The sequence below is a fragment of the Silene latifolia genome, chromosome 3 (assembly GCF_048544455.1).
Source record: "Silene latifolia isolate original U9 population chromosome 3, ASM4854445v1, whole genome shotgun sequence".
Taxonomy (NCBI): domain Eukaryota; kingdom Viridiplantae; phylum Streptophyta; class Magnoliopsida; order Caryophyllales; family Caryophyllaceae; genus Silene; species Silene latifolia.
The window spans coordinates 152,475,991-152,503,128 of record NC_133528.1 but is presented as its reverse complement, the minus strand read 5'-3'; the positions used below and the strand labels follow the sequence as shown (position 1 = coordinate 152,503,128).

The 27,138-nt window shown below is 33.8% G+C and overlaps 2 protein-coding genes across 2 annotated transcripts; both read right to left on the bottom strand.

Annotated features, from left to right (window-relative positions):
• Positions 1 to 14,028: 14,028 nt before the first annotated feature.
• LOC141648527 (putative jasmonic acid carboxyl methyltransferase 2) lies at positions 14,029 to 16,152 on the bottom strand. Its single transcript, XM_074457256.1, has 4 exons — positions 15,953 to 16,152; positions 15,199 to 15,603; positions 14,626 to 14,886; positions 14,029 to 14,528 (listed from the first exon to the last, which is right to left on the bottom strand). Exons 1-4 carry the CDS (start codon positions 16,025 to 16,027, stop codon positions 14,181 to 14,183), a joined length of 1,089 nt encoding a protein of 362 aa, XP_074313357.1. The 5' UTR covers positions 16,028 to 16,152; the 3' UTR covers positions 14,029 to 14,180.
• Positions 16,153 to 16,552: 400 nt separating this feature from the next.
• LOC141648529 (putative jasmonic acid carboxyl methyltransferase 1) lies at positions 16,553 to 18,374 on the bottom strand. Its single transcript, XM_074457259.1, has 4 exons — positions 18,202 to 18,374; positions 17,647 to 18,051; positions 17,278 to 17,538; positions 16,553 to 17,013 (listed from the first exon to the last, which is right to left on the bottom strand). The coding sequence occupies exons 1-4, from the start codon at positions 18,274 to 18,276 to the stop codon at positions 16,669 to 16,671; spliced, it is 1,086 nt and encodes a 361-aa protein (XP_074313360.1). The 5' UTR covers positions 18,277 to 18,374; the 3' UTR covers positions 16,553 to 16,668.
• Positions 18,375 to 27,138: the final 8,764 nt, after the last annotated feature.

Genomic DNA, 27,138 nt, shown 5'->3' with positions numbered 1-27,138 from the left:
TGGCTGTCTGGTGGTTTCCTCCTTGTTCTCTGCCACCACGCCCCTGTCCACGTCCGCCGTCTATTGCACCTTTCTTTCCATTGCCTTCTACTCCAACCATGATTGAATGATTTTGATTTGGATTGTAGCGGAAGGTGTAACCAGGATCAGAATTGCTCTGATGCCATGAAAAACAGGAAAAATATAAACACTAAGAAGATGGGAAATTGAATGTATGTTATTGATAGATAAAGCGTGTATGTACATCTGTTTATATGCTAAAGCTATTAAACAAAATAAGGGAAAAATAATACAACTTCCTAATAAAGAATATACACAATAATATCATATATTACAATAAGGAAACAATATCGTCTAATAATTTACATGATTAAATATCATAATTCAATTGTTATTATGCTGATGTAAGTATTCAATCACTCAAGACTTGAAGTCGGACTCCCTAGTCTCTATCAACAAACTTTGGTTATGCGATTATCCCTTAGCAAAAACACAAATTACCAAGTCAAGCCAATAAATAAACTTGTACCATCATTTCTTGTTTGCCTTTCCCTTCCATCCATCTCATCTCCTCCCATGTCATTCCCTCTTTATATTCATTGCCTAGGATTTGTGCTTAGTGGTGTACATGTTTTATTATATACCCCAACTGTTTTGTCTAATCAAAATTTACCTATCAAAAATGGATGAAAATAGACGCTTTTAAATCTAAATTACATAGTACTCCCTCGGTCTATTGTTTACCTACTCCATTAGGGAGTCTCAATCAATTGAGGAAGTCTTTGATGGACAATTTGATCATCCACAATGTATTTTGTCTACTTGTCAGTTGTCATTCAAGAATTGGTCCCCTCCTCTTTCCTTAGTCTTTGTCCAAAATAAACCAAAGGTAAATAAATGACGGGGATGAAGGGAATAGAATTTAGAGAGAGGGACAAACACTTTGAAGGGATAGGTAATAATAAGAAATCAATTGCTTACAATGAGTAGACCAAGTTAGATCTTTAGTTAGTTGAACTTTGTATTGGTTTTTTTTGGTAGGAATGAGGGGCGTAGCCCCGAAAATTAACTATTAGCTATTACACGGGGAATAGCTTCCCCGAAAATATCTTCCCAAATGATTGTTCTTAAGCTGCCGGATGGACTGTCCAAGTAAGTAGGTGTGGTGCTAGAGTAGACTCCTTGGTTTGCTAATAAATCGGCTGCTCGATTAGCTTCTCGATACGTATGTTCTAATCTGACTGTCCAATGCTCTTCTCGTATTAACTCCTTGCATCGCTTGACAATAACCTTCAAGCTATTACTCACAAGTTGGTCTTCATTAATTTGTTTAACACAAGGAGAATTATCCATGTGGATGAGTAATTTTCTTATGTGAATAGACTTTGCTCTTTCCAAACCCACAGGGAGAGCTAATAACTCGGCTTTCATAGATGAGCAATTGCCACAAGACAAATAGAAAGCGGTAATGAAATTACCCGTTTCATCCCTAATAATGCCGCCACCACCGGCTGGACCCGGATTCCCTTTTGAAGCTCCATCGGTGTTCAAAAGCAACCAAGTATGGGGAGGAGGGAGCCACCGAATAAAAATTTCAGAGTGAAGAGGTTGAGGTTGCGGTACTAGGAAATCGAATCGATCATAAGCTTGCTTGGTTATCTCGACTTGACGATAGATAAAGGCTCGGGGTTGAGTAGGGTTCTCGGTTCCGCGGCCAAAAACAATATTGTTTCTCCATCGCCATATCCACCAACATGTTAATGCGAAGTAAAGTGGCCAATCCGCATCCGACGTAGAAACGTCATTGCTTGCACTTTTGCATAACCAATCTGTAAAAGAGGAGTTATAAAAGGATTGATTAGAATTATCAATACCTATTAAAGACCATATTTGCCTTGAAACCGGACACGATCTAAGAAGATGTTCCGTTGTTTCTTCATTTACTTTGCACCTCGGGCATATAGGATCGTCACCCATATTTCTTTTTACTCGATTAACATTAACCATGAGCCTCTCATGAGCAGCTAGCCATAAGAACATCCGTATTCTTTGTTGAACTGGTAATCGCCATATTGTTTGCCAAACCAAAGACTCGGGTTGGGACGAGCTGTCTTCGCCTTTCAAGAAACCCAATGCCGATTTTAGGATGAACTTCCCAGAGCTCGTTGAACTTTTGTATTGGTGGTGTTGTTAGGAACCACCCAAACAATTTTGTTCCTCTTCAGTTCCATATACTAATGTATTGATTGTAGACATCAAATACTTGTGTATTGGAACAAATTTTATCTAATCAACAATTAAAAACTAAATAAGACAGTACTATTACATGTAGTTGAACCAACTATTAAGGGCATGTTTGGATACCAATTTAGGAGGGGAGGGGAGGGGAGGGGAGGGGAGGGGATGTAAAATGAATTGTAGTCATTTGGATAACATAATTGATGAGAGGGAGATGGGAGGGAGATGACAGATTAGATGTAGAATAGATGGAAAATGCCGATAGGATATGATGAATAATAACAATAATAGAGTCTAAACAAAGTTTTCCTTCCAAATCTTGTCATTGTAAGAAAGATTATAGTTTGTTCTATAGGAGGGAAAATAAATCCTCTCAATTCTCTCCCATTTCATTTCCCTCCTTCCATATTTTGTATCCAAACAAAGGAAATCGAATCCCTTCCTTTCCCTCCCCTCCCCTTCCCTTCCCTCCAATTCCCGCAATCCAAACGGACCCTAAAAATAAGAATTACTATGAATAAAGCTAATAAAAAGATGAAATCGGCTAGTTTAATACATAATAATCAATTAAAAGATCACACACCATTAGCACAATATATAGAGAGTACCTTAGTAAGATAACCAACAAAATTTCCGTCACAGTAATATCAATACACTGTCCATTAGAAAATCCCTTTGCATATTCATATTTCATTTTCAAGCACCAGAAGATGGTGTGGAGGAATTGCTTTAACCAACGATAAGTCGTAAGAAGAGGGTCAAAGGATGCATTGAAATGTGCCCTTACAAAGTTCTTACTTTGAAAAAATCTAGTAGTAGAAGGAAAATGAAGAATGAATAACAAAATATGAACCTTAAAACATGTTAGATATGAATTAGAAAATCTCAAATATTTTCTCATGAGTTAGAAAATCTTAAAACATTTTACAATCGCTTTTACAGCTCTCAATTATCATAGATGGACCTAAAAACATGTCACGAATGAGTAAATGCTTTCTCCCCTACACTATATGTGATCTATATATTATTTTGCTTTTACAAAAAAATATCAATCTACGTATAAAAAATGAGTTTTTTCTTGGCTTTCTATTGGCTATTGGTTTTAGGGTTTGAAAAAATATTTTATATGTAGGACCCTCCATGTTCTTAATACACATTTAATTACTTTCTCTTCCAATTTCATTAATTAACTAGGTTTGTGACCCGTGAAATTCACGGGTTTATCTGTTTTAGCTTTATTATTTTATCGTATTGTTAAGATTTGACCGAACAATTAGTTGATCCATTTAAAAAGATATAGTCTTAAAATACATAAAAGTTGGTTAGCTAATGCCTTATTTCTTTGACTACTTTGGTTTATTTTCAAAGCTGTATGTTCTACTTTAGTTATTATTTTGATTAATATACTAATAGCATGTGGTTTTAAAAAAAAAAAATATCTTCAATGAGTCCAGTAATTCATGACATGAAAACACATTCAACAAATTCATGAGTAACTCAACCAATTATTCAACATCCGAGCAACATGCCCTAATCAAATAGATATTGTAAATTAAATAAGATGTTAAAGTTGGTTTAGATGATGTTTATGTTACTAAAATTGCTGAAACTACACATACTGTACTGGGCCTTCACATCTCATCTTTTAATTATTTTGCTTTCTCTCTTATAAAGTATTTATATTGAAACACCTGTGAGATGAAAGTTATTTTAACTTGGCTTGAATAAAAACGTGTCAATAGCCATTGAAACTTTACATTACTGATCCTACAATTATAATTATTCGGCTTCAAAACCCTCAGCAACATGGGTTCATGAACAATTGAACATGAACAAAATTAATTATTAATAAGTATATTAATGTAGTTTTTTTAATAATTTAAAGTAGTTGTCATGTGGCAAAACATTAATGTTTACGATTACCTTTTAAGTAGATTGTATAGAAAGATTGTGTACTAAATTTTCTATGTAAAAGTTTGAACGTCCCTTTGTTATCTAGGTAAATGAAGTTAGTTAAAACGAAAGGACAAATTAATGCATTATGCTGATTTTTTCTTTGTTTTTTTCATTTTTTTTAGAATGATAAACCTCCCAATATAAGGAGCTTAAAACATATAGGATTATAGTACTTTTTATCTTCCAAATATTTTAATTCTCATAAATTATATTTTTTTTATAGTAGCATAGTTATGAAGTTTAATAAATGCTAGTTTTAATATATCATTTATATCAATTTGTCAGAAATTCTAAATTTTAATTTTTTGCAAAAATGATAAATTGAGTTAAATAGTAGTCTACTACAAATCACATTGCAATCTCATTATGTGTTATAAGAAATATACATTAGATAATATGACACGTGCGCATAAATATTAGATCATAATATACATTTAACCATTATCCATGTCAATAGGATTTACTTTGTCCAACTTGTTAATAAGATTGAGATCCGCGCAACTCAAATTTCACATTATGAGAGCTATTTTTCAAAGGGAAAATGATGAATAAAAAAATAACACAGACCAAAATAAAAATTACATTTGAAAGTTTCTGAAATATTAATTTTTTTTATGAAACTAAAAACAATTAGTCATTTACATTCATGTTGTCAATCTTATAGTTAGTTTATAATCTTGTATTGAATGGAATAGAGGGAGTATTTATTTAAGCAATTCTAGTATTTTTTTTTTGCAAGAAATTCATAATCCTTTTTATTCATCCACCAAGGGGTAATAAAAAAATAAAATAATACAAGAGAACAATTCTAACATTTTCCTCTTCATATAGCTTTCTTTCTCCAATGAACCAACCCTACAAAATAAAAAATCCATTGAGTGATTAATAACAAACAAAATGGTGCAATTTGATTTATGTAATATTAATCTTATCGTTATTAATTTAAGTTTTCCTATAAATAATGAAAAAAAAAAAGAGCATTGATTCATAAAGATGTAAGTATATTTACCTTTGAATAACACAACTCCACAAATCTTGATAGCTCCTAAATAAGAGCAAAACAACATACTCCGTATATGTGAAGGCTAAATGTGTAATGAGTACTTCATAACCAATTAAACTTAAAAATAATTAAATAAATTATTAATTTAAAACATTAATATATTTACCTTGATACAATGATATGAAAGATTATTGACACATACAATTCTCTTGGTGATGAAGGAAAAAAATATTGACTTGAATTTTGGCTCACAAATATTGCCTGCCAAATATTTATAGCCAGTTAAGGATGTGTTTTATGACTTTTGGACGTCTTTTTTTTTAATAATTATCAAATTTAATATATTCATAAATATGTAGAAATTTTTTATGACTTTTAAGCATCTTTTTTATTTATTAGCAAATTTATTATAGAAATAAATATAGAGTAGGGAGAAATAAAATGTAAAAGGTTTGCTTTAATTTTTTTTACTATTTTTTTTTTTTTTTTTACAAAATCCACTTTGCATGAGTGTTGTTTAGGGAGTTATCTTACGAAACTAAAAGATGGTACATACTTTGCCTTGCCTTTTATTTATAGATTATATTTATAGATTTATATACTATATATCTAATATAATGAAATTGAGCAAGTTTATAGCAGTAAGACTTAAGAGGAATTGCACACATAAAGAGTTTATACATGATGTAAATTTTTATTTGTCGTTTAACCTATTATATTTTTAAAAAATAAAATGCAAAATTTAAAAAATATTAATTGCAAACACAAAAAATAAATTAATACAAACTCTTTATTTTCCTCTCATAAATTTGGTTATTAATCTACTTATTTATTTAACCTTTAATTTCTTTTATTTAATAGGATGGTTTTTTGGTTTTCTCTCACCATCATTATAATTTGTAGTTATCATAATTTTTTAATCTCCCTTTTAATTCACAAAATCGTTCCTCTTCCCTCGAATAAATTTTTAAAATTAATCAATAATTAAGAACAGAAAGTATTACGTGGTATTTATTTGTTGCTTAAAATACTCTAACAATAAACGTCGAAATTTAAAAGTATGAATTTTGATTTTAAATTGTCTTTTAATTTATCTAGAAATTAAAAAGACCGAAATTTAAAGTTTGTTATGCTAATTTATTTTTTATATAAATATTTTTTTTAATTTAGGTATCATTTTAAATGGATCATTATACGAACATGAATTACCCTCTTAATTAAACATGTCATACTACATGGAGGATTGGTGACGTGGAATTTTGGTAATGCGATGTGGCATTTAGTAATGCGAGGTGGCATTATCTACGTGGCTTTTAAGGTTAACCCTTTTAATAATATTTATCCTCGAATAAATTTTTAAAATTAATCAATAATTAATAACAAAAATTATTATGCGATATTGATTTGTTGCTTAAAATACTCTAACAATAAACGTCGAAATTTAAAAGTATGAATTTTGATTTTAAATTGTTTTTTAATTTATCTAGAAATTAAAAAGATCGAAATTTAATGTTTGTTATGCTAATTTATTTTTTATATAAATATTTTTTTAATTTAGGTATCATTTTAAATGGATCATTGTACGAACATGAATTACTCCTTTAATTAAACATGTCATACTACATAGAGGATTGGACGTGGAATTTTGGTAATGCGATGTGGCATTTAGTAATGCGAGGTGACATTGTCTACGTGGCTTTTAAGGTTTACCCTTTTAATAATATTTATAGATTACCTTTTTTTCTACTTCTATAAATAATATAAAAAGGCTAGACATACCAATAAATCTTACGTGGCAAGCCTTTTCCTAACATATTGTGCTTCTAGCACTACGTTTTTCAGCATAGCCAATCAGAAGGTGGGTAATTACTCCATCACTAAAAAAATTAACTCGTACCAAATCAAAATTGTTAACTGTTTCGTTAAGTTGTTCAACTCCTCCGTTACGGCAAACTCCTCATTTGCCATCATAATTATGCATTAACCGTTTCGTTAAGTTCTTCAACCTCTGGCGATTGAAATCCCATCCCATATATATATTCTTGATTTTCTTCCAAAAATAATAATTCCCTCATTACATTCATTTGTTTACTTTTTCTAAATGGTTAGGGCAAAGAGAGTAGATAGGATTGTACTACACAAGTGCTTCAAAGTTCTTCGCCACCTTATTCACAACCTTTGTTGTTCTAAAGACGGACGGTATTCTTCTTTTATTTGTTGCTTTTAATATTTTTTTTTCTTTTCCATTTTGGTATTCTACCTAGGGATGTCAACTTCACCCGCACCCGATCAAAAACCGATCCACCCGATTTTAAAAGACGGATGAAAACCCGACTTAAATGGATGATGGATGGATGACGGATGGAACGGATGACGGATGACGGATGGGTTGGATGAAGAAATTTCACCCGCCATCCATCCATCACCCGATTTAATTACTTTTTATTTATTTTTTTTAACATATAATACATTATTAGGATACAAAATATTCAAATATTCAATTTTTTCCACTCTCTAAATATATATTTTGTGAAACTAACAATTAAAAAGTTAAACTAAAATAATTATCTAACATTTTTTTTGTATAGAATAAAAAATCATCACTTTTTGTAACTTGAAACCTATAAATACACAACATCCATTTATCACCCGATCCACCCGTTTTATCCATGGATGATGGATGGATGGATGACGGATGATAGGTTTCACGGATGACGGACGGGTTGGATGAGATTTTAAAAAGACGGATGGATGACGGATGAGGCTCCACCCAACCCGAACCCGATCCATTGACATCCCTAATTCTACCCGAGATTTGGTATCAATATTGGTTTTTTTTACGACCTCTTTTTCATGTGTTAGGTTTACTTCACTTAAACTCAATGGTTGCTTAAGTATAGTGTTATTAAGTATTTATATCCTAATGAATTTGATCTTTGGTTTCCTACTCCTTTCGTCTCGATAATTTGTTCACCTTTTTAATTGTCAGAATTCGAACTTGGACACATATCACTGGTGTAAAGCGCACGTTGATAGTATGAAGTTCTCCATATTATTCTCTTGAGATGGGGTTCTCTTTGATATCATCATGGTTTCCGCCTTGGCTATATATAGATTGTAGAACATATAAAAATATAAGTTCCTATTTAAAAATTTAATGCATCTTTTATTTTGAGTTCTTGAATGAACATGGTCTATAATATCAAGTGCTTAAGTGGATGTATTATTTCAAGAGCAGTAGTTACGCTCTTAAGTACAAATTAGATATAAGGTATATATGTAATATGTATTATTGCTTTGCACCAAAAAAAATATTTATATTGCTATTTTGCAATTCTATATGGCAGTTTTAAGCCATGCATATAGGTGAGTCAAAGTGCTTATTTTCAGCGATCGTTTGCTATATATTAATATCAATCATACATTTTAAGTTGATGGGTTTTAATGTTTTAAGCTATAGATCAATCTTATCTGATGCGCTATATTTTTTTCCCATTTCCCATTAAGCTTATATTTCCACTAATAACTGGGTTAACTGTGGTTTACCACAAGCTAAGGATTAAATTATAATGTAGAACCAAACTGTGGTGCTCATAAAGGATTAACAATAAGGTATGGGCGAACAAATGTGCACAAAAGAATTGACAACATGACACGAGTCCAAAAAAAAATCTATCTTTTTAAAAATTTGGTATACTTAATGAGAAAAACACTATTAGTCTACAAACCTATTGGGTCTAACTACTGTATGGAAAATGAAAGGGCGTCAATTTGGACGTCACCCTCTTACATGGGGTGAGTGGGAACCCCTTTAATAAACAATTGTTGTGAGAGGGTGGCACCCAATTTAGGCGTCACCCGATAGCGCCCTATCACTATCCTACAATGTATAAAAATATGAAATAAGCAAAGTAGTTGTTAAATTTAGCTCACACACAATTTTAGGATGCTTGAGTATCTATGAGCAAATGTAATGAGAGTTCTTATTCTTGAGTTTGTCAATAAGAACTTCAAAAATAAAGTTCTTCCCATTGTGAATGACATTGGGTTTGTCAAAATTAAAACTTGGTTCTTATTTAAGAACCAAGGCCATGTTCTTTTGGACTTAAAGTCACTTAATTTCAGTTCACTTCAAATTATATAAGTTCAGTTCAGTTCAGATCTAATAAGTTCAGTTCAGATCCTATAAGTTCAGTTCAGCTCAGATCCTATAAGTTCAGTTCAGTTCAGATCCTATAAGGCCCTCTTCTTTTGGATCAAACGAATCGATCCGAATCGATCTAAACTTATAGGATCTCGAATCGAATCCGAACTTATAGGATCTGAACTGAACTTATAGGATCTTAACTGAACTGAACTTATAAGATCTGAACTTTTCTGAACTGAACTTATAGGAGCCGAACTTAACTTAATTTTATTTTATTTTATTTAACTTTATTATTATTATTATTATTATTATTATTATTATTATTATTATTATTATTATTATTATTATTATTATTGTTGTTGTTGTTGTTTTTGTTGTTATTATTATTGTTATTGTTATTATTATTATTATTGTTATTATTATTGTTGTTGTTGTTATTATTATTATTATTATTTTTATTATTATTATTATTATTATTATTATTATTATTATTATTATTATTATTATTACTACTACTACTACTACTACTACTACTACTACTACTACTTGCCAAGAGAGAACATTGATAAAAAAAAAATTATAGTTTTTGACTATGTTGTTTCGTACCTAATACATGACCTTATTACGCTTTTTATCAAACATGCTCAAATCTATTGTGACGCTAAAATTATTAATGAGAGGAGTATTTTTTTTTTAAAATAATAATGTATGTAATTAGTAAAAAATGTTCTTAATGTGGTGTAAAGTTCTTAAACTTAGTAATTAGTAAAAAATGACTTGAAAATAGAAAAAACTTTATTTGAAGTTCTTCCATTGCAATTGCTCTAAGTTATGTATGAAGTTATGAATGAATATATTCCCTTGAATGTTTAAAGAAGTAATTTTTGATCTGAGAAAAGAAACATTAACTTTTACTTTTTCTTTCTATTCTAGGATGGATTTAAAAAATTGGGGTAAAATTACGGTTATATTCCTTTAATTAAAATGATTGGGACTATGTTATTTTGATAGAGTGATCGAGGGGGTGATAGTTAAAAGATTAGGAGTAATAGTGATACTCAGTCCATTAACCATACTAAACTTAATAAGCAAATAATTAATTTGAAATACATTTGCAAAAAAATGAGACAATAAAAGTGAAATAGAGGAGATTGATAAATTATTAAGAGGGAGAAGATTTCATAAGAGATTTTGTATCGATAAGATATCAGTCGGATGATCGGTTTTTATAATAAATACCTTATAAGAAATCCTAAGTACTACTAAGGGGTCGTTTGGTTCACTAAGGGAATTGAAGTTTCAAGGAATTAAGAGATCCCATGATTTTATAAATCACATGAAATGGGAAAAAGTTGTTTGGTTGGAATGCAGGAAGTGAATTCCACAGGAATTTCCACTTACCTAGGGGGACCTAGGTAAGCAATTTCCCACATCATGGAGGAATTGGAGTTCCTATGAAACTTCAATTCATGTGATTTGGGCAAACAAATAACTCACTCATTTTGCAAATCCCATGAATTACAATTCATGTGTTTTAAAATGGGTAACCAAACAACCCCTAAGACCCTAGAGATAGCCATCATAAGTATTCGTAACATAGCAGTCACTACTAAACCTTAGATTCTCTAACAAGATGCTACATTTGTTTCATTTTTAATCTTTATAAAATGACGATGAGAATTACAAGTGTTGAAAAATTAATAAATATAATCACGAGTTTTATAAAATGGTGAGCATCAAAAGTCACGAAAGTAATCTACAGATTAGCATTTATACTTCATACTATTGAAGTATGAATAGTGACAAGAACTTCGTATATAGTTTTCGCCTTTTAACAATTGACAGGATCGAACAGATGAATCTCAATCTCAATCTCAATCATCAGGTTGTAAGCAAAATAATAAACATGCAAAGTCTAAAATAACGAATTGAACTTATAGAAATCTTGATTATTAGTTCTACACTTGTATATTCTCTAACTTGGAGTATATAAAGCCTTCTTTTTATAAAGAGAAGAAGAACGTATTGTTGCTTCTACTTAATTTTCATCATATCATTCATTAAAGAAGAGGATGTTGTGTGAATATCTATTTGGGAATACAGAAAATCTTTCTTAAACGGTCTCACCATAAAACGAAAAAAGACAACGTTTTGTTAAATAGAATGACCGTTTAATAACCAAATGTTTTTAACTGAAGTAATATAAAATTAATGTGTAACATTTTATCACGAAATCTTTTACATTTTATCGTAAAATAATTAATTTCTTATCCGTTTTCTTCTGGACGGAGAAAGTCCGTATGAAACAAAAAATTGCCATGACAACACGCCAAGACTATCATACAATATCGTTCATGACCTATAAGCCTGTCATGAGGTCTGACAAGAGAAGTGAGGTATCAATAATACAATGTCCATAGAGAAAACATGTCATCCATCCTTGAGACGACTTTCCAGCCAAGATATAAATTTTCCGTGCATTGCACGGGCTACAAAACTAGTTCTTTAATTAAATACCTTACACTTTATCCTATTCCTCCAGCACTATAAACCCAAATTAAAATATATACAATCAAAATCATGCATGAAAATGATAATTTGCTAAAATATTCCAAATACATTAGGAACCGAGAACATGTAAAGTTAGATTGAAAAATTACAAATAATCACCGACTTGGAAATAAAATAAGTTTCAAGTCTTAAATTAAATAAAACTAATATAAAGTCTATGAAAATGCATACAAAAATCGGGAAATTTATGAAGGATAAAAATCGAAGATTAATAATAATAAAAAAAAAAACAGACGTGTTTGGTTGAAAATTAATGAAGGACAAAAATCGAAGAATATATATTTAATGTTGATAAATGAATATTTTTTATTATTATATGTAAGTCCGCGTCAATTATTTTCATCACCACGGGTTCATAAAAAATACGTATCATAAATAAAATATTTAGGGGGCGTTTGATTGGGGGAATAAGGAAAGGGAAAGAGAATAAAAATGGTTGATTCCTTTTGTTGTTGTTTGTTTGACACTAAGAAAGGGTAACCCATACCCCCCTTATCCCCAAAACCATTCTCATCCATACTCCTCCCTCCCCTGAGTAAGCCCATAACCCAATAACCTCTTCTTCCTCCAACTCCCTATTTCCACCACTCCCACCAACACCCACCACACCCTCCCACACCGTCAACCACTGCCACCTACACCCTACTCCCGCCACACCGACACAACCACCACCAACGACGCCAACACAACCACCACCAGCGACGCCGCCTGTCCACGCTACCCCATATCCTCAACCACTAAACACCACACCAGCACCTTCAATAACTCTCCCACCCCCACCAACCACCACCAACACTTCCTCGGCTACACCACTGCAACCGCTCGACGTTGGCCGCACCAGATCCGGTGTTTTAAGGGGTGGGGGAGGGGTTTTCGAAGGGTTGTGGTGGATTTTTTAGAATGAATAAGGTGTTTGGGGTCGGGATTGTGGTGTTTGTTGAGGGCGTGAGGCGCGGTGATTAGGTTCACCGTGGGGTACCGTGAGGAAGATCTCCGGCGCCGCTACTTGTGGTGGTGCCGGGGTAGCTAATGGTGGCAGGTGGTAGGTAATGGTGGTGGAGGTGGTGGATGTTGGCTTTTAATTCCCTTTCCCTCTATTGTCAACCAAACACCCAAGTATAATATGGGTGATCCCATTCATTTCCCTCTCTTACTCTTTCTTGATTTCATTCTCTTACCCTTTCCCGTACCAAACGCCCCCTTAGCATAGTGAATACATGTTTTAAATACTAAACTATTTAGCTCATGTATTAAATGATAGCGTCTATACAACCCGTGCATTTTTTTGCACGGGTTTAAAACTAGTTAATGAAAAATTACCACGCCACATAATGGTAGGATTAGCTTCTTTATCTTAATAACATACTCCGTATAATCTTAATTTGGGATTCCAACATACACAATAAGAATTTGAGGCATATTAGATTAGCGATTTTGAGAAACCGAAACAGCAGTAAAATTGGATTTGGATATTAACTTGTGCAAGGCAATACTATTCTAAACTTGTCAAGATTGACACTATAATTGATCCGACGTAACAATAACAACCTGCTTCATCTAGCCTCTTTCGACTTTTGTTAACAATCCCCACTGATATTGAAAATCCAATAACTAATCCATAATCATTATGATAAAAAGTAAGACAATAATTGAGAAACAAACCTCTAATATTCAACTAATCCGCAATCTTTCAAGATAGGCATATTTTTCACCAAATTCTTCCCAATTGTGAGTAAAGTATTAAAATAGGCCGATATAATTGGGTTTTTATTTGCATTGTAATTGGGGTTGCAAGGGAATTGTTAGGCGGGAATATTTTTCATGTGGGAGTGACACGTGAATTAGCTGATGTCATATAGCTTAAGCTAAAGCTGATGGTTGGAGTCCTACGTCAGCCCTTTAACATTGTACCGATTGAGGTAATCCACTAGTTTTGATTTCGAGGTCAATGTTATACTACATATGTCCTGTTTACGAGTCACACGAGATGTAGGTACAGAAAAACTCCATTTGAAAATGCATGGAAAATGATCAACAAAGCATCACCGGTTGGTACTGAGACTCGGTGCCACCCTCTCGTTACTGAAAATCATATTTTGTAAGTTGAAGATTGTTTTGGTTTATAAAATTATGTTATTGAAACAGAATATGATCTTTGATTCATAAAATAGTACAGCAACGACATTAACATTGTACCGATAAATAAATACAATCTCTTTTTGGCAGTTAACGATAGAAATTTCGTTACATTTTAATTTCGCGGTTCTACTCTTTCTTATTGGTCACTGATAACACAATGTTAAGGTATTCACTTCTTTGTCCGACCATTTGTTCCTTAACACGTATTTCGAACAATAGAAACAAATCATCCATGACGGCATGGCTAAATGCATTAGCAAGTAAAGACTCAGTCACTGCTCTTATGGTTTTGGTTACCAATTTGGCTCGGGTTTCGAGGTTTTGAGACTTATCTATGCTCCAATCAACTGTAAATGTTTCAAGTTTGTTGAGAACAAATGATCCTTCTGCCTCGACTAATTTTCTTACCTCCTCGACTGTTGGAGAATAAAACGGCATGTCAAACTCGTCCAATTTTTCCTGCTCAATCATACCCTGCTAATAACTCAAAAGAGTTACTCATTTTTTTTCAATATGTAAAGCGAAACGGATAATAATAGGAAGTGTTAAACAAGAGATCCAAGTTAATTACCTCTATGACCATGTCTTGGAGGGTAGAGCCGAGTAACTCCCATATCGAGTCAGGGTCTTCACTGTGAAAGCAACCTTGGAGTACCAAGACCAAGCCGCCTCCAGAGACCATTTCCTTTGTACGCGACCTTAAAAACAATGTAAAATCCCTCTTAAATTGCGCATAATATGCCATGTGTATTTCTGGAGGGCTTGTTTTTGCTATGTATATATTCCCCTTGTTCAACGATTCTCCATTTTCGTTCACCAATCCTCTTGGTACCTGCCATCTCCGTTTTACATAAAATTAGTACTACTATAGTTACAGCAAACAGGAATTTTTCACTGCTCTACATTTCAAAAGTAGAGCTGTTCATGGATCGTCCCGTCCATTGAACCAGACCCATCTCACCCGCTAAAAAAACGGGTACGGACAAGGCATTTTAAGAAAAATACAAAGGCCCAGCCCGTCCCAAACCCGCTTGTCCATGCGCCAAAAAATTAAACGTTAGCCCGACCCATGTCCATCCAGCTCAAGCCCGTATTTGATCACCTCTAGTCAAAAGGTTTTTTTTTTATTATTATTTTTTTTTACCTGAGAAAGCCAGTGAACACTATAAGAAGAGTGTACAAAATGAAGAAAATTGTCGGGAAAAACTCGTCCATAAAATGACTTCGGTATTCCTGATATCAAACAAGGTCCAAAACTGCTTCCTTTAGCTTCTTCTAAGGCTTGATTGAAGCTTGGGAGCAAGTTAAACAAGGCATTGAAGTCATTCCCGGGTAGATCGTTTAAGAACACTCCAAATTGAGGGCATTGTCGGTTTAAACTCCGGCTAGCATCATCAATTATGTCAATGATTCTTGAGACTACTAGTAATGCATTCGGGCCTGAAGAACAACCCATGTCCGCCATCATAAGGCATTTCGGCCTCAAATTATCGTAGACTTCCCTAATGCTTTCTTCTATTATCGGTCTCGCTTGAGTCATAATTGTTCTCTGCCTCAAAAAAATAAAAAATCGACATACAGAATGAAACTGATGCACAATTTTTTTAATAATTACAGTATTTACGCGCTTTACTTATTAGGTTGTTCTATTGAATTGTTTACGTTTTTCAAAATTTAAATTTTGAAAAACGTAAACAATTCTGTTAGTCATCTAAATATTTTTGTAAATATTTAATTGACTAACAAATTCAATGGAAGAGATGAAGTATTAAAAAAAATTTCCGGAGGCATTCTCATGAGTCATGATGCCGAGTATTAGACTTTGATACACCGTATACAAGGTAATATAAATTGTCATAGTAATTTAACATAGTAAGCGAAAGAGACGAAGGGTAGACCTGAAGCGAAGAATTCTTTGCATAGCTATTGTCACCAACGCCTTTTTTCATATGAAGAACCTTTTCGACTTCCATTTTTTTTTCAAGTAACTCGTCGAGCAAATTGAATTAAGCTCTATAGGTTCTCCTTATATTGGGCTATACAAGATAGTTGTGTAGTTTTACTGTTAATAATTTATGTACTTCAGTTATTTGAGGTCTCCATGAGGCCAACAACAATACTTACATGTTTTAATATAAAGCCGAATTTTAAGTACACACTCTTTGCACCTCCATTCTTTCTATATGAATTTTCGGTGCTTCTGATGTACTCGTAAATAAAACAGAAGGAAATGGGTAGTTGTCGAAAGTCTAGGGGACCAATAGGTACCATTGAGAAAATACAACAAGAAATTCCGATTCATGTCCATAAAGTGTGACTGGAGTTTTTACATTTATTGCCACAAACCTACCGCAACCCTTGTTTATCTGGGCTTGGGATCGGCAGTGAATGGCCTAAGACACTTTTATAGGAGTAGTTAACTAACATTCGGAAAATAAAATAAATCCGATGTGGTTATTTATGCGAAAATCATTCATAGGTAATGTAGCAAAAATTAGTAATAATAAATCTTTGATATCGTATATTAAGCGACAATTTATTTAGCTTGTGACATTATAAATTCTATTACATTGTGATCCATTGATTTTGCGACGACTTTTACAAGAAAGATGTTCTACTCTTTTTTGGTCACTGATAGCACAATGTTAAAGTATTCACCCCTTTTTTCCGCCATTCGTACCTTAACACGTGTTTCGAACAATAGAAACAAATTATCTATAACAGCAGGGCTAAATGTAGTTGTAAGTAAAGGTTCTGCCACCGCTCTTATGGTCTTGCCTACAAACTTGGCTCGGATTTCGGGGTTTTGAGACGTATCTACGCTCCAATCAGTTGTAAATGCTTCGAGTTTGTTGAGAGTAAATGATCCTTCATCCTCGACTAATTTTCTTACTTCGTCAACTGTTGGAGAATAGAATGGTATGTTGAAGTTGTCCAGTTTTTCCTTCTCGATCAAACCCTGTTTTTAATTCAAATAATTATTCATTCTCCAACAATTCAGGGATACAACGCAAAATTTCTCAAAATATTATGCAATGCGAATAAAGTTAAGCAAAGTGTTGGACAATATATCAAATTAAAGTTAATTACCTCTAAAATTCAGGGATACAACGCAGAATTTCGCAAAATATTTTATGCAAAGCGAATAAAATCAAGCAAAGTGTTGGACGATATATCTAAGTTTTTTTTTTTTTTTTTGAAAAGATAAATCTAAGTTAATTACCTCTAAAACCATGTCATGTAAGGTAGAGCCAAGCAACTCGTATATTGAATCATGGTCATCACTATCGAAGCTACCAATGAATACCAAGACCATGCCACCACCAAAGACGATTTCCCTTGAACGTGAACTTAAAAAGAGCGTGAAATCCTTCTTAAATTGTGCATAATATGCCTTGTGTAATTCTGGAGGGCTTGTTTTTGCTATGTATATGTTCCTCTGGTTCAATGCTTCTCCATTTTCGCTCACCAATCCGTTTGGTACCTGCCATTTCATTTAACGCGAGTGTAATATATGCATCTTTAACAATTTTTACCTAATTCATGCATTTTTATACAAGCAATGTCAAAAATCAAAAGGGCTTATGTTTACCTGAGAAAGAAAATGAACACCATATGAGGAGTGAACAAAATGAAGAAAGTCGTCAGGAAAGACTCTTCCGAAAAATGACTTGGGTATTCCGGTCACAAAACAAGGTGTGAAATTGCTTCCTTTTGCTGCTTCTATCGCATTTTTGAAACTTGGTAGTAGGTCAAACAACGAATTGAAGTCGTTCCCAGGAAGATCATTGAGGTGGACACCAAATTGAGGGCATTGTTGATTTATACTCTGACTAGCCTCGTCAATTACATCAATGATTCTCGAGATTGCTAGCAAAGCATTAGGCCCTGAAGAGCAACCCATTTCCGCCATCATAAAGCATTTTGGACTTAATCTATTATATACTTCCCTTGCGCTTTCTTCTATTACTGGGCTTGCTTGTGTTGTTATTGTTCTCTGCCCCCAAAAGGAAAATTTAATTTACTTAGAAAAAACAATGAAACCGCGAAATTCAAACATAGATAAACTATAATGTACTGTTAGGTGATATACCGTAATCAGAATAATATCGATATTATTCTGATTACGGTATATCATAATATAGACCTGAAGCGAAGAGTTCTTTGCATAGCTGTTCTGGTCGATGCCTTTCATCATGTGAAGATCTCTTTCAACTTCCATTTTCTTTCGCAACTCTTTTTTTTTTTTTTAAACCGAGTGCAGTCTGAGTTGAATGCTCTTCACGATCGATCCCTTTATTGGCTTTATATAAGGTAGTAGTAGTACTCCATAGTCCATACAATACAATCAGCTATGTAGTTTGGGACAAACAAGATATTTTAGTTCAACACTTAACTATTTTATGTTACTTAATTCTTTGAGGCCTTTCTTCAACTAACAATACTTGCATAGTTCGACATCAGCCAAACTTCACGTATACATACTCTTCATTCCCCCACCCAACATTTTTAGCTTCCTATCTCAAACTTCAAGTATACATACTCTTCATTCCCCCACCATTCTTACTCTTAGCTTTCTATCTCGAACTTCAAGTATACATACTCTTCATTCCCCCACCATTCTTAGCTTTCTATCTATGAAGAAACCTAAAAGTTTCACATGTGAGGATTGTCCCACATTGATAAAAGAGGAGAAGAATTACCACTTTATAAGACAAGAGACTACTCCCTCTATGGCCAATTGGTTTTAGAGTGGGACCTCCTTGACCTTATGAAGCGGACTCTTTCTCCTCTATTTGAGTGCGGCCCAGGTCCGTTGTTGAATTTAACATGGTATCAGATCTCATGGCTCAAGACCTGGGTTTCATGGTCTGAAAGTTTGCAGTCGGACGAGCAAAGTTGCTCAGTTGAATTTGTCCAGTATGTGTAAAAAATGGGTTTCACATGTGAGGGGCTACTCCTTCTATCGCCAATTGGTTGCAGCCCAGGCCCGTTGTTGAATTTAACACTATAGAACTTCAAGTATACATACTCTTCATTCTCCCACCATTCTTAGCTTCCTGTCTCGAAATTTTTGGCACTTCGTAACAACTGAAAATATGTAAAGATTTAAGAAAGCGGCAGTTAGCCTGAAGTCTAGCTTAGGAAGCCCTTAGCGACCACTACTCGATCCAAAAATGAAAATATCTAGATAAATTGTGAAGAACACGGGAATCGTTATTAACAATACATACGGCTGGGGACGCAAAGCTACAATTGATAGGCATAAGAATCAAGATTTCATGCATGACCTGAGTACTCGATCATAGGCTAGATAGTTACGTAAAATTTTGCATGGCATGCATTCCACTAATATATAAATAAGCCTAGCTGCCTAGGATTCAAGATTTAATTTCATGTAAAAGCTACGGAGTAATAGCTAAAACAATATTTGCCGGTTTTGGGAGTACTCGATTTTCGACCAATACTAGTTTATCGCATAATGGCACACTTAAATGTCCACCGTTTCTAAAATTACTCCCTTAAAATTCATTTTTTGCTAAAATTACTCCCTTAAATTGCATTTTTTTCCTAAAATTGCTTCAAAACTCCAATTTAAGTTCACTTATTTCCTCCCAAAAAAAAAAAAGTGGAGTTTGTGAGCAATTTTAGAAAAAAAAAAAAAGGAACTTGTTAGGATTATAAGGGGGAGATTGTATTATTGATTTTGTATGTCTCATTGAATACATGGACACGATTTATATAATAAACCGCATTAGTCTAAACCCTAGACGGTAGCCGTCATAACTTAACCCTAATAATAGTCGGCTCTAATGGGCCTAATATCCTAATACCCTCCCGCAATCGTAAAGGCGCAATCGTAAAGGCAGTACATAGTACGAACTGTACGATTGGAGAATTACAATAAAATCATAATCAATAAAAAAACGTCTCCATCTCGATCTTGCTTCATAAAGCTTCTCATCTTCACAAGGTGGTAAGGGGTGCGTATAGGACTCGCCAGACAACTTTCAATGCGTATAGGACTCGCCAGACACCGGACAACTTTCATTGCGTAACTCGCCAGTTTTTTTCAGTGCGTAACTCGCCAGTTTTTTTCAGTGCGTATTGGTCTCGCTAGACAATTTTCATTTTTGTACCACCTTGATCAAAAATCGAAAACTTAGAATGATTTCAAAGACGAAGAATTTTGGGGATTTTTTTTTTTTTTTTTTCAATTCAACATGAGACATGGAATCATTTGTCACACAAAAAAAACAATTTGTTAATGAAGGAATTTCCAAAGGCTATCTATGTGTAGTGCAGTGCGCTTGATTCTTCAAATACGGAGTTTCATGAGCCCTCAAATTGCTTTGATCTGCCATCATGAACCCCTCTGATCTCCCTCTTTCATTTTATTTTCTTATTTGTTTAAGTTCTTTGCAAAAAAAAAAGGTATTGTAAGATTTTGATTGAGTATCCTACCGGTGGGTGTAAATTTCCGGCCACCCACCGGTAAGAATGCGGAAACGGTTTTTAGAGTCCTCAAGAAAGAGGCTCTGATACCATGTTAAGATTATAAGGGGGATATTGTATTATTGATTTTGTATGTCTCATTGAATACATGGACACGATTTATATAATAAACCAACATTAGTCTAAACCCTAGACGGTAGCCGTCATAACTTAACCCTAATGATAGTCGGCCCTAATGGGCCTAATATCCTAATAGAACTTAAGGGAGTAATTTTAGCAAAAAAATTCAAAGGGATATTCTACGTGGTAACCCCGTGTTTTTTTTTTATTTTTACATGGTAACCTCATTTTCACCAAAAACGGCTTTGATTGGCCATAACTCACAACCATGAGTTCTGAAAGGGATGATTTTTTTTTTTCAAATCAAAAATATCATAAATGCGGTCAATTTGAAAAGAAAAATGTCACATTCGGAACTCGCTACAAAGAAGTACGGTCAGTCAAAGTTTAATGTTTAACTGGCCCTAATTCTTGCCACGAGTTCAGAAACTGAAATCTTTTTTTTCAAGATCAAAGATCTTGTAAAGCCGATCAATTTGGAAAAAAAATAGTCGTTTTCAGAAGTTTTGATCGTGATTAGTTATGGCCAGTCAAAGGCGTTTTAGTTAAAAACGAGGTTATCATGTAGAAAATAAAAAAACACAAGGTTACCACCTAAAATATCTCAGAGAGTATTTTGAACAATTTTGATTTCAAAAGGGAGTAAAATCTAATTTACTTTAAAGATAAAGAGAAGATGGGTGTAAAATATACACTATTATTAATTATTATATGAATCTTAGAAAGGAAATTGAGAGAAAGGAAATGAATAGCATCCTTATACGTCCTAAATAGTCCTATACAACAATTTGTGATAATATAAATCATTAATCTTCACTAATTGGCTATTAAATCATTTTGGCCTTAAGCTATTATACACTTCCCTTGCGCTTTCTTCTATTACTGGGCTTGCTTGTGTTGTTATTGTTCTTTGTCCCCAAAAGGAAAATTTAAAGAAACAATGAAACCGGTGCGCAACGACTAAGACTTTTTTAAACAGAAACTAATGAAACAAATGTTTGTCCTTCGTGTTAGAATTAAATCTTATGAGACCATAACTTCATACTAAATTAATAATCACTATACCGATGTAAGAGTAGCGGAGGCATACCCGATGAATCCATGGGAATGGGATGAATTGATGAACAGGAGATCTGGATTATATATAGCCTTCTAGCAAGACACACTCTCCTTAGGGTTCTCTCTACTTATGTATAAGAGTTTAGGTAAAGAGTGTGCTGTCAGGGACCATAACCCTGTTTATATATAGAGGAAGGGGGATATAAACCCTATTATCCTATAACAACGACCTTAGTTTGATACGCCCATCATGTACTCCTCCGTCTTAATCAATAGTTATCTATTTTTTTGGACAAAGATTAAGGAAATGAATATGAGTGAATTTGGACCACACAAATCATTTAACTCCCACATACACATGAGAAATGACCCACAAAAGATTACCAAAAATGTAAATAGATAACTATTCATTGAAACACCAAAAAATGGAAATAGATAACTATTGACTGAGACGGAGGGAGTACCATCTAAAGCCTTAATGGGTATCTACATAATTAAGATATCCGGCCTATACTTTATATATAAGACGTAATTAATTATGCTAGTATTATTATTCAGGATGGATCACCAGATTGGGCTAAACTTAAACGATAGCAAACAGGAAAAGAGGGGGTAGGAAAGATGCTAGGTGATTTAATAGTGTGTCCCCATAAATAAAATATATTGGACCCAATATATTCCTACACTTCATACATGAAGCAAAGAGTTCTTTGCATAGCTGTTATGGTCAACTCCTTTCATCATGTGAAGAACTCTTTCAACTTCCATTTTTTTCTCGCAATTAACTCTTTTTTTTTTAATAACCGAGTGCAGCCTAATGATCGATGAGCTGAATGCTGTTCACGATCTCACGATCGATCGATCCCCTTTATATAATACAATACAGTACAATCAGCTAGTTTGGGACAGACAAGATATTTTAGTTCAACATACACTTAACTCTTAGAGGCCTTTCTTCGACCACCAACAATACTTGCATAGTTCAACTTGAGCCAAACTTCAAGTATACATACTCTTCATTCACCCAACCATTATTCTTAGCTTCCTATGTCGAAATTTTTGGCACTTTGTGAAAACTGAAAATATCTAAAGATAAATTGTGAAAGAACACGGGAATCTACAATTAATAAGCATAAGAATCAAGATTTCATGTATGAGCTGAGTAGTCGTAGGCTAGATAGTTACGTAAAATTATTGTTGAGCGTAATAATTCTGAAAATTGAACTATATGCAAGTATTGTTCTGAAAATTACAACTCTTATTACTCTTAGAAAAGCAAGAGATGAGATTGATTTTGAATGTGATGATTGTATTAATTCGATAAGGTACAATATTTATAGTATTACAAATCTTGATAGTGATTTTACCAATTTCAGGTATTTCGCCATTTGAAACAGCGATTTGCTTTCTACATATCTGAACTCCAAACCAGAACCTGTTATTGTGCGTTGCAAGGGGCAATTCGCTATTACATTATAAACCACACACTTTACTCAAGAGGTGTAGACTTTAGTCATACAAAATAGGATTTGATAGATCTACTTCACAAAGAAAGAACCCGAAGCGATTTACTTCAACAGCGTAATTTCAGAAACTTGCAGGAGGTTTTGGTTCTGTTGTTGGGGATACTTCGCCATTTCAGAAAGCGATTTTGCTTAATCGCTGTGTCGCCTCAAAGTCACTTGAGGTTTTGGCCTTTGGGTTTAAACATACAATCTTTATTTCAGTTGGCAATTTTGCTAAAACCTGGGGAAAAAAAATGAAAAGTGATAACGTGGACGGTGGACCCATTAGGGAAAAATAGTTTGAAACCGACCTAAAGTGAGAAATAGTTTGCGAAATAACTCTATTTTGAAAAGAAAAAAAAATCGCATTCGTATCGGTCTAAACCAACCCCTTAGCACTCTTTGAAGACGTACTGTGATTTTCAGTTTATTGCAATGATTTTTAATCTATTTGTTGATTGTTGAAGATGTGACAAGTTCACCATTGCTAGGTTGGACTGAGATACTGCCATACGGGTTAATTTGGCCTTTTTATTCGCAAGAATCAGGAATCGAACCTCGACCACTTGTTTAAGAGATGAGAGCTCTTACCACTCATACCACCAACTTTGGTAGATCTTTGCCATCTTTGGTGCCATATGCTTTCTGTACTATTAGTACAATACGGTATTACAAAATACATTATAGAGAAATACGTCGACACGAATAAGTAGACGGCAGTTGACCATTAAAACTTAAGAGACCCTCTCTTAAGTCTGAAGGCAATGCACGCCATATGCTTTTGTAGAATGCCTGAAACACCATTCTCGACATGAATAGCTACTTTGTCTTGAGTAGCCGTGGCTCGAAAGCGAGAAGGCGAAAACTTAGCACTGGACCTGACTTAACCTTGTTAAATAATGGGCAATTTCCGCGCTGAAAAGAAAAGTTTTACACATCAACTGAAATATGGATGAAACTATCATCAAAGAAACGCACATAAAACTTACATAAGGATAATTTGGAATGGTTTTTTTCAAAACCTTGAGTCCGATGAGTACGAGAAGAAGGTGAAAGGTATTTGTTGTTCGGGCTTTCAGGACCGGACAACTTGAACACACTTGCTCTTTTTAGCTCAGGACATGCCCTATTGAGCAAACAAAATTAGAAGCAACGATAATGAATGAGATTGAACGGACACCATCAAATCTAAGTAGACATCTTAAACAGGTTGGGTGAGTCGGGTCCCAGTGTCGGGTTGTACAGCAATTCGGGTCATGGGTCGGGTTAGAGTCAGAATACGGGTCAAGAAATAATTTATAACGTCTTTTTTTAACGATTTTATAATCAAAAAATATATTTTTTAAAAAATGTAAAACACATTTAAAATTAATTTTTTAATCATATTCAAATGTTTACATTAATTACATTGACATAATACTAAAATAAATTTTTTTAATAATTTTTTTATTATTAAATATAATAAAAGTTATTATATAAAAGTGACTTTTTAATTGTGTTTGTAATTTTAAGTAATAAAAAAAATATTTTTTGAACTACTTTTTCAAATATACCATATAAATAAATATTTATATTTTAATAAAATTCTTGATTTACCTTTGATCCAATCTCGACCCTAAAATAACAGGTCATTTCAGGTTCGGGGCAAACGGGTTCCCCGGTCGGAATTTTCGGGTGTTGACCCTGAAAAACGGGTCGGTCAGGTCAGAATTTGATCGGTCTAAATCTAAGACACCCAACAACCAAAACAAGAATGACAAGAATGCGATCAAACACAATCAAACCTGTAACAATCTCTCAGGTCAAGGTCTCTTGGCTCTAGAGCATAACCAGCATTCTTAAGTATAGTAGCAACATCAGTCAATACTTTGTGGGGAGGAACCTGACAAAAAATTAAATTAAATTAAAAGCTATCATTTGAGTGAATAATATAAATATATAATGTTTGTAATCAGCTGATCATACATGTTCGTGGATTGAACTGCAATATAACCTCAAGGCATCACCAGCCTTCTCAAAAATATCAAATAACTTGCAGGCAGATATAAGCATGGACTGATACACAAGTCCGTCGTCGTCAAGATCACCCTTAGAGCTTAACTCTCGCACCATATCCATTATGCGATAACGAATTGTTGAACTTCGAAATTTCGAAGAAAACAGAATACCCGAATCAAATGGAACCAAGACCTTTTCTCCGGCTACAAGAAGCAAAGCCGCCAGTGATACCAAATTGCCATCCGTAAGATATGACCATGCAATATCGTTGAGCCCATTCGTGTGTGGAACGAGCAACCGTGCACAGTCCAAACGTGATTTCTATAATATGAGACACGAACATACTATCAGGAGAATATTAGGCCAAACGTGATTTCTATAGTACGAGACAGGAACATACTATCAGCAGGATTTTAGGCCAATTTACAAGCAAAGTAAAATAATAAGTTTGATGACGGAGAATCAGAGATATAGAAACAACCCATCGTTTCCCATTGACATAGTAAAATAATATAACTTTGATGACAGAGAATCAAGATATATAGAAACAACCCACCGTTTCCCATTGGCAAAGTAAAATAATAAGTTTGATGACGGAGAATCAGAGATACATAACCGTTTCTCATTGGCAAAGTAAAATAATATAAGTTTGATGACAGAGAATCAGATATATAGAAACAACCCACCGTTTTCCATTGGTAAAGTAAAATAATATAAGTTTGATGACACAGAATCAAATATACAGAAACAATCCACCGTTTCCCATTTGGCAAAGTAAAATAATAAGTTTGATGGCAGAGAATCACATATACAGAACCCCATTGGCAAAGTAAAATAATAAGTTTGATGACGGAGAATCAGATATACAGAAACAACTCAACAAGCCACCATTTCCTATTGGCAATATAAAATAATAAGTTTGATGACGGAGAATCAGATATACAGAAACAACCCACCGTTTCCCATTGGCAAAGTAAAATAATAAGTTTGATGACGGAGGTGCATTGATCCCATTCACTGATATGCAGCATATGACTAGCCTAAGTGAAAAATACGAGTCAGAATCATGAAATTATATGAGATGAGTTACGAAAATGATAATGAAGACGGACATGAGTACCTTACAGGGAAGAGCAAACGTTCTAATGGACACATACTAACGTCATCAACTGGAAAGATTTGACACTTAATGTTGGGGTGATCAACAGGCCCTCGCTTGAGCAATAGGTGAATAATATCATAAGCTTGATGGAATGTGGATGTGACAGACGCAAGAGGTGTCGGTATTTTGGGATCCTGGGGTGCTGTTCTAGCATATAGTTCAAGGGCAGGTTCGCATCCTTCTCCTTCAATCATTGCGAGCAAACACTTTCTGGCATGAAAATATGCACAACTCCCCACAACATACGTGTCTATATATTCAGGATAAGCTGAGAGCAGCGGCAAGAACCGTTCTTTGTCATCGCTTTTAAGAATCTCAATCAACTCCTCATTCTCGAAAATGTTGAAAAAGGTTTCCCCTATCATTTCACTGTTTCAAACAACAAGGCTAATAATCTAATCAAACACTCCTTACCATTATGAACAAGGCATACTCCCTTTGTATTGAGACGTAGGGAGTATATTAACTATTTTATGAGGATTATTTAAACAAACGGAACGATTTCTAAGAATCCGAGTGAGAAATAAGCTTGTGACTGTCACGAGCAAGACGGACTGAAGAAACTAACATAACAAAGAGAAGAATATGACTTACAGTCTTAATAGAGATGATGAGAATTGAGAAAACCTCTTTTCAACAACCACAAGTGCAAACTCGTTGTATGTTTTTGTTCTGTTTTAGGGTTTACCGTCTTTCAATAAAGTTATTGAGAAATTAAATATAATCCGATGAAAAAAATGTATTAAAACAAAAGTAATAAAAGTAGTACAGCTATATTAAAAAA

Bases quoted from the DNA above. Each gene is read 5' to 3' on its own strand.
- LOC141648529 (XM_074457259.1), bottom strand. From the start codon at position 18,276: ATGGAAGTTGAAAGAGATCTTCACATGATGAAAGGCATCGACCAGAAC. The intron at 18,052-18,201 runs GTCTATATTATG...TTTTGGGGGCAG, and splicing joins CAAAGAACTCTTCGCTTCAG to AGAACAATAACAACACAAGC. The intron at 17,014-17,277 runs GTAATTAACTTA...AATTAAAAACAG, and splicing joins TACATGACATGGTTTTAGAG to GGTTTGATCGAGAAGGAAAA.
- LOC141648527 (XM_074457256.1), bottom strand. From the start codon at position 16,027: ATGGAAGTCGAAAAGGTTCTTCATATGAAAAAAGGCGTTGGTGACAAT. The intron at 14,887-15,198 runs GTAAAAAAAAAT...CGGAGATGGCAG, and splicing joins GTGTTCACTGGCTTTCTCAG to GTACCAAGAGGATTGGTGAA. The intron at 14,529-14,625 runs GTAATTAACTTG...AGTTATTAGCAG, and splicing joins TCCAAGACATGGTCATAGAG to GGTATGATTGAGCAGGAAAA.